This window comes from Eucalyptus grandis, chromosome 2, assembly GCF_016545825.1.
Source record: "Eucalyptus grandis isolate ANBG69807.140 chromosome 2, ASM1654582v1, whole genome shotgun sequence".
NCBI classification, from domain to species: domain Eukaryota; kingdom Viridiplantae; phylum Streptophyta; class Magnoliopsida; order Myrtales; family Myrtaceae; genus Eucalyptus; species Eucalyptus grandis.
This window is the reverse complement of record NC_052613.1, coordinates 9185792-9194312: the sequence shown is the minus strand read 5'-3', so window position 1 is coordinate 9194312 and position 8521 is coordinate 9185792. Positions and strand designations below refer to the sequence as shown.

General features: G+C 37.9%; 1 protein-coding gene across 1 annotated transcript; it reads right to left on the bottom strand.

Annotated features, from left to right (window-relative positions):
• Positions 1-1375: 1375 nt before the first annotated feature.
• Positions 1376-2165, bottom strand: LOC104434410 (VQ motif-containing protein 20). Its single transcript, XM_039306744.1, has 2 exons — positions 1775-2165; positions 1376-1666 (listed from the first exon to the last, which is right to left on the bottom strand). Exons 1-2 carry the CDS (start codon positions 2150-2152, stop codon positions 1376-1378), a joined length of 669 nt encoding a protein of 222 aa, XP_039162678.1. The 5' UTR covers positions 2153-2165.
• Between the last annotated feature and the right edge of the window lie 6356 nt (positions 2166-8521).

The following is an 8521-nucleotide window of genomic DNA, read 5'->3' as shown; positions in this document are numbered from 1 at the left end:
TGCTTGTGTTTCGGGGTTAATTTATATTTACCTTTTCACGCATTTTGGAACGACCATCTGTTCTTGTCTTGTTTCTTTCTTTGTTCAAGCTCAGTGCACGATTGCTTAGTCGAACTAGTTCTCCTGTCTAGATCAAAACGGAAAGATGGTGAGGGCCGTTCTTGTCCTTAGGAGTAGGCGAGGGTGTCCGCAGGACTGTCAACTTCACTCAAGAAGGAGATGGTAGTATCGTCTTCCGGAAGATCTTCTCATTTCTGAGGCTAGAGTGATCGAGAAGCTTGGTAAGATGAAGCACTCAGCTGATTTCTAGATTGACACCGGAACTGGCTTGGATCGATCGGTTCAGTTCCATGATTAACAGGGTCAATTCCCAGCTCCACAAACTGGGAACTGCCGGGAATTGATCCTGTTTGGGAGGTTCCTAGGCAGGAGACAATCATAGGATTGATCATGATAATTACAATATTTTTTTTATCCTGGGTTATAAAAATGGAAAGCAAAAAAGCTTATTCAGGTTCTGGCGAGTGGCAAGAAGCATTACATCCTTTTTGCAGTCTCATCTCATTGGACTACTATTGCATACACTCAATTGAACATGCAAACTGCACTGTAGCATGTATACTACATTCATCTCACGTACGTCCAGGACACTACTTGGAATTTCTCTACAAATATTGACAGTTAATGATCCTCGAATGCTCTTAAAGGTAATTTCATCGCATCGATTTCAATGATTCCAAAACCAACACGTATGTGTACTAGTAAGTCACAATCACCGCACATGATCAATCAAATATTGCAAAGAGTCCCGGTATCTAACGAAATTTCGCTCTATACCGGCACTGTGATATCAAATTGGGGAGGAAGATTAGAATTAGAGATTGATTAGAATGCAAGGATCTGGGCTCGTGAGAGTAGGAAACGGAAAACATCTATTCTAGTTCTCTCATCAGTTATATGGATTCGAATCTAAGAGAAATTCTAAAGATAATTCGAGGGCGGCTTCAATCAATTGACAAAGAACACCAAAAATTTCACAAGAAGAACAGCTGGGTTTCATTCCTGCTCCGATACATTGAAAAATCTCTAACGGGAACGAAAAGAGAAAAAGGATGAAAAAAAAAGGTACTATTTACAAAAATGGAGTGAAGAAGGGGAAAAATAACATGCGAATAATTTCATCTTCTGTGAGAAGGTTCGTCTATATTATTCAGCAAAATATTTGAAATTTCTTATTGGCATTCAACGGATCCCCAGAAAACGCCCAATGAAAAAGAATTAATAAATTTCTCACACGTATCGATGCTTAATTAAAAAGAAATAAAAATCGAAAAACCAGATTTCGAGACCCAAAAAAATATTTTCTATTTTTTTTTCAAAATTCGCGAAAATTGTTCGTCCTTTCAAAACTGGAGTAGGACATGTAGTTCGTCGTCCTCATGCCGTTCCCCGGAAAACCAAACGCCGTCGCCTCGTTGAAATCATAGAAATTAGGCGGGTTCGAGCACAGGAAATCCGCCGCATTATTCGGCAAAAACGGAAGATGATTACTCAGATACGCGCCGCCGCCGTTCGCGGCCTCGAAGGTGGGCGGCGCGGCGGCGGCGGCGGCGGCGAAGCAGGAGTTCACCTGGCTGCCGTCCCCGACGCTGCTGCTGCAGTTCTCCTCCGTGATCACCGACGAGCACTCGTTGTCCTCGCCGGGGCCCCCGCCAGCGGCCGCGGCGGCCTTCGAGCTCTTCGCGTCGCCGTCGTCGCCGTCGCCGCTGTTGGCCGCGGCGGCGGCGGCGGCGGCCTCGTTTGCCGGCTGCTGCGTCGGCGTCTGCGTCGGCTTCGGCTCGTCGTCGGGGGACGAGCGGGAGAGGCCGGTGAGCTTCTGGACGAGCGCCATGAAGTCGCGGGGCTGCGTGTGGATGATCTTCGGCGAGTGCGTGTAGATGATCACCGGGTGGCGCTGCTGCTGCTGCTGGTGCGACGGCCTCGCGGCGGAGGCGGAGGCGGCGGCGGCAGCGGCGGCCGTGGTCGAGGAGGAGGAGGAGGGCGGCGACGGCTTCTTGATGGAGCGGGAGTCCCGGTTCGTCTTCAGCGGCGGCGGGAACGGAGGGGCGTGGCGGTGGTGGTGGTGGTGGTCGTCGAGATGGGCGGGGCTCATGGTCTGCGCGATCGGGAATGGCAGGTTCAGGAAGAAGGCGACGAAGAAGAAGCTCCTCTTTTTTTGCAGCTTTTTCAAAACAGCTAAGAGAGAAAAATATATTTTCGGATATTTTCCTTTTTTTCTTTTTTCTTTTTTTTCTGTTTCGTTGCTGTGGCCTTTTTTTTGTCTTCGGTTGGAGAGGGAGGGCTGGAATCTGGTGGTTGATGACGATCGACACGAGGCGGTACGCGCGTTTTATAGGAGTCGCGGGCCCGAAAGATCGCCTGCGGGCGGGCCCACCGGTGGGGACTCCCGCTATCGAATGAAGGACCTCCACGTGGCGGGGATGGAATATTGAGCACCTGGAGTTTGTTTTTGGGGTCAGTATCGTGTGGAGAGGGGAGATGACAAGTGGGAAGGGGGGAAGGAGGGACCGTTGGGTGATGACGTGGCCCGCCCGAAGGTTGAGATTTTGCAGGGGGAGGCCGTTGGGGAGTCTGCCACGTGGCGGCGTCTGCGGGGTTTCGGGTCGGCCGGTGGAGGCGGATTTGGCGGGAAAAATATGGCTGGGGCCCGAGGGCGCATAGGTTTTCTCTCTGCTCTTTCCTCCTTATTTATTTATTTATTTTTATTACTTTTTTTTTTCTGATTTTAGTGATAAAAATTTTATGAATTTGCATGAGGATGGAAAAATATTGAGTGTTTATCCAAAATCTTTTGAGAAAGATAAATGACTAAAAGGATGGTCTTTGCCCTTCGATGAAAAAAGGTGTAAAATCACACAAAATTGACTTGCGATTAATAATTTTTTTGGCATTAAAAAAATTAATTATAACCAAATGTGGATAGCTGCGCTAGTATTAAAGTTCCTCCCTCGTTGTTGAGGTCGAGGCACAACGTTTTCTCTCCTCTTTCCTTTATTTTTATTTTTAATTTTTAATTTTTATTTTTCCTGAATTTAATGATGAGATTGCATGAGCTTGCATGAGGCTGAAAAGGGTTATGAGCGTAATCCAAAATCTTTTGAGAAAGGTAAATGACCAAAAGGGTGCCTTTTCTCTTCCTCGTTAGTGTCTTTTCAAAGGAAAAAAAAAGAGGTATAAAATCAAATAAAATAGATTATGATTAATAAGCTTTTTGTATAAAAAAAATTGATTATAAATGTGGTAGGGATTGGGAAATTACTGTTTTTTGCCGTTAACTTGGCATTAGTAAGTATAATTTTCACTCTATCTATTATTAGTAATTTCTAAAGATATAATGCCAGTAATCCTTGTGTTGAGTAAGCTCTCCCTAAAAAGGAAAAACAAGAGGATATATCTTGAATATTCGCCATATAAACATTTGTATTTCTTTTTTACAATGAAATGGTATTTAAAGCCGATAAATCTCAGATCGTTGGATAAAATTATATTGCTGTGGCGACGGGGTTGGTAGCCCTCACCTCTCGATTGAAAAGTTCATCACCAGTTCTCATTTTGATTAATTCCTTGCTTCCTTTCCACCTTGAAATTATTATTATTATTATTATTTTTTATTTTTTTGCATCCGCTAAGTGATATATTAATGACGAATGAGACTCACCATTGTTTTCCTATTATATCCCACGTGTTACATTTAATTTGAGAAGGTTCTTATAGATTATGAAGGTGATGTCCAGATCATTCTTCCTGATGTTTGAAACCGTGTATCTTGCTTTTCACACGAGCGCACGAAACGCACGCCAAAAAGAAATGTTAAACAACAGCGAGGACTCTCCTTTTGGAGTCTTGCTGCCTTTCTTTTACGAGGATTTTTCACGCGTGAATGTTCCGACAATGAAAGAGTTTCGTTTGGACCGTAGTTTAAGTTCAAATAAAATAAATAGGAATGTGACTGTCTAATATACTTTGAACTTCCCATTCTTTAGTATTTTGTAATAGATGAATACATTACAATGGAGAAAAATTCATTAGTATCTGCTTCATTGATTGTAAGAAAGTAAGAGATATTTGTTAACGTCAAATTTTAAATCAGTGTTTGTCATTATATATTTTAGACATAAAATGCTTTTTTTTTTTAATCTCATTCGGATGGATAGGGTTTAACTGCGTTGTTATTTAAAAAAGCGTCTCTTAACAAATTTCTTGAGTGTCGAGCCGTATTGTTCCATTGAATTTTGCGACCATTATTAATATTTTCAGTTTCTGCTGTGGAAGTCCTCCGATAAGGGTTTCTCCATTCGGAAGACCTGCATTTCGTGCCCACAAGGGTTAAACTAAGGATGCCGTTTCATAATAACGTTTTTTTCATTTTATAATATTATTTCTTTTCATAAATAGTTTTTCCTATTTTTATTTTGAAAATAATTTTTGAGTAAAATAAAGTAATTTATATTCTTAAAAGAGAAAAAGAATAAAAATGCATTTGGTAACAATTTTCGAAATTGAAGTATAAATTTTTGTATTTATTTATTTTTTCTAATTACTCACGGAGCCCATTAGCTCACTTAACAAAAAATGAACCTATTGTTAAGAGGAACCGCAACAAAAGTGAAGAGATCAACATGAATTGGCACGTACCATCGCACAACCGCAACATGATTAATACTATTATTGCCAAACGATTACTTTATGTAAAATTACAACCACTAGATTTTGGTCGCCAATCGTCTTTATCGACCACCGCCATAGGATTGCCAAGTTTTTACCAATTTATTTTGGTATTTTCATTATTCATACAAAATGGAGAAATTTTTTACGCTTGCATGAACTGACACTTTCGAGATGGGTTGCATAAATGTCATTTTCGCTGTAAAACATCTTTCAACCCGATACCTATGTTGAATTCCACGTCAATGGAAAGTCGAAGAAGGGAATGATTAGCTCTCATTTTAATGCTGAGGAAAAACTCGGTCCATCGCATCATGACCTTCATATGCTCGCATGGACAGCATAGCAACTCCTAAGCAGGAACGTTTTACTCGTGAAGGATATCTAATTCTGAGCAGAATCGTGAAGAGTATCTAATTCTGAGCAGACTCTAATCATGGCGTGAAGTGTTTCGTTACTAATACAACAATTACAAGATTTCTAGATTAGTAATCATTTCGTTTTTACCCATCATAAGAAACGGCCGGTAGGTAGGGTCTTTATTTCTTTCGAGGAGAATATATAGACATATATATTTTTTAAAACTTTTTTTTCTTGATTTTAGTGGTAAAATTGTATGAATTTGCATGAGGATGGAAAAATATTGAGTGTTTATCCAGAATCTTCTGAGAAAGATAAATTACCAAAAGGATGGTCTTTGCTCTTCGTCGTTAGTGTCTTTTTCAAATGAAAAAGGTGTAAAATCACACATTATGGATTTGCGATTGATAATTTTTTTGGCATTAAAAAATTGATTATAAATGCGTAAGTAATTAGGAAATTGCTATATTTTTGTCGTCAACTTGGCATTAGAAAGTATGATTTTCGCTCTAACCAGTATTATTAACTACTAAAATTATAATGAAAGTAATCCTCACGTTAAGAAAAGAAGAAAAACAAAAGGTGATAAGATACACTCCACCACTCTAATCTCACTCCACCATTACGATAGAACACTGGCAAACTCGAGGGGGCGGCGGCGGTGGCCGCTCCCTCCTCTCAACCAAAAAGTTCCTCATTGATTCACCACGTGATTTACTCCCCACTTCATTTTTACCGTGAAATTAAGGGTCCGTTCGTTTTGCATAAAATTGATCATTTCCGGAAAATATTTTCCCAGAAATATAACAATATTTTTTAGTGTTCGGCTAAAATCTAAAAATGTTTTAAAAAATATTTTTCCGGTATGTTGGTAAGGAAAACATTTTCCGTTCATTAGTTTGGCGAGCGTGAGATTACCCAAGAAAGAAGAAGATGAGAAACAAAGAAAAAAAAGAAAAGAAAAAGACAAAAGAAGAAGAAAATTAAAAAATAATTCGAATGAAAAAAAGAAAAGAAGAAGAAGAAAGGGGAGGAAGAAGTGAGGATTTGTAAAGATGTGAGGTAAGAGAGATCAAGTGAGGAAAATGTTTTCTACTTTTCAAAAATGGAAAAAAAGTGAAAAACATTTTCCCTTATTTTAGAAGATTTTTTTCTTTTGATGGAAAATATTTTCTCAAATAATTTATTTTTTGTGAAACGAATGTCGGAAAATTCGAAAACGTTTTCTCGAAATTATTTTCCGTGAAATGAACGGAGCCTAAATTTTTTTCGCATTCGCTAAGTGATATGTTAATGACGAATGAGATTCACCATTATTTTTCTTTTTATATTCCGCGTGTTATATTTAATTTGAGAAGGTTCTTATAGATTATGAAGGTGATGTCCAGGTCATTCTTCTCGATGTTTGAAACCGTGTATCTTGCTTTTCACACGAGCGCATGAAACGCGCGCCAAAAAGAATTGTTAAACGACCGTGAGGACTCCTTTTGGAAGTCTCGCTGCCTTTCTTTTTACGATGGTTTTTCACGTGCGAATGATTTGACAAGACCATGAAAGATTTTCGATTTGGACGCGTGGCTTGATCCATACCGTTAGTTCGTTGACAAGATAACTTGAACAAGTGAAAGCGTGATGCGCGCGCATTAAGATAATCCATCGCCAATGTAGTAGTGTCCAATCTTTGAAATGGTGGACCGCTCTTTAAATCGGAGCCTTTTGATTCCCTTTTTCCGCCCGCGGGGGGGTGGGGAAGGTTAAATATGATGAAAATAAGACGTCTTATTATGATATTATAGGAGAATTTATGAAATTATTACTAATTATTTTATAAATTTAAGTAGTTAAATAAATGTGTGATTTATTATTTTGAATATTCTATAAAAAAATATATTATAAAGGGAAAATTTTGTAATAAGGGTTTTGAGTATGGTTGTTTCCTTAAAAGAAGGTTAAAAGTAGAATTTATCTCAAATAAAAGTGTGAAGTAGTTTTATTTAATCTCAAGTAAGAGTTTGAACCGATCGGCCGATCGACTCTTTATTAGCTTGCTTATTCCGATGGCTAGAGAGGGGGCAATTTTGTCATTTAGAAATTTAAGCTTTTGACTCTCTCTCTCTCTCTCTCTCTCTCTCTCTCTCTCTGTCTCTCTCTCTCTCTCCATTCGGGTATTTTATATTATTTATAAAGGTTTCATTTTCTTTTATTTATAAATGAATTCATAATCGCTATCCCTAAAATAGCGGTAGAGTCTAGTGAATGCCTTTGAAAATCCGAGAGTGTATGAGTTTATGCTAAGTTTTGTAGTCAATAAAAGTTAGGATATAATAATTTCTATCTTATCCTGTATTTGGTTCTTGCTTATGACATGATAAGATTGAATATAAGAGAGATATAACCAAAATAAAAATATCTCAGAGAGAGATAAGATAAAGATGGAAAAGATTTCATATATCTATAGTATGAAAACTATCTTCTCATATAACTTATTAAATTATTAAAGAATAATAAATAAATATAATATTTGAATTCTAAAATAAAAAAGAAAATTCACAATAAAAAAAAAAAAGAGTAACAATGAGTATTTATATATACATTAAAATTCCTATTGTCACCCTTAAATATGAGTACTCTCCTAATTCTAACAAGTGCACTTTGGGAATTTGAGAGTGAGTATGAGCCTAATTTCACTTCTTAGTATGCACATTTGGAGTGGTGTGGTGTGGTGTCATATTATATGTCCTTGTGTGTCTCTGTGTCATATCTGTAAGTGATAACTCGAGGATCATCATGGTCGTCAATTTTGTAGAACTAATCTTTGTAGTAGACTATCCAACTGTTAATCTGTTAAATTTATAAGATGGGACTTGGTGATGCTTTTCTCCTCCTCAAAAAAAGTATTGAAAAAGTAATAAACCTATTGTATTGGTGTCAATTCAATCCTAAACTTTTCAGTTGAACTAATATAGTTTTCAACCTTTTTATGTCGATACCAATTTAGTCCATATTGTGCTTGGACGGCCAACACTCCCCCTTAGCCTAGTGAGGGCAACCTCACCCAAATGAGGCCAGCCCTCGTTGGCCATGGTTGTGACCGATGGTTGGCCACTAACAAAAAAAAAGGGCAAGAAAAGAGAAAAATAAAAAAATAAAAAATAAAAAAATAAAAAAAATATTATTAAAAATATCTATATTAGTGTCAACTAATGTCCATGTCAACAATTTCTACCCCAATTGGTGGAGTGAATTGAATTGGTGCCAATGTGAAAATGTATAAAACTAAATTAGTTTTATTGAAAGACTTATGATTGAATTGCTCTCAATATAATAAATTTACTTTTTTGGTATTTTTCTTCTCCATTTTTTTTTGTTTGAAAAACTACTTTTATTTGTCATCACGAGTTCTTAGACAAAAAGCTCAAAGATGGGACATCAAACT

Coding starts and splice junctions, on each gene's coding strand:
- LOC104434410 (XM_039306744.1), bottom strand. CDS start 2,152: ATGAGCCCCGCCCATCTCGACGACCACCACCACCACCACCGCCACGCC. Junction 1,667..1,774: donor CCGCCGCCGCCGCCGCCGCG/GCCAACAGCGGC, acceptor GTGATCACGGAG/GAGAACTGCAGCAGCAGCGT.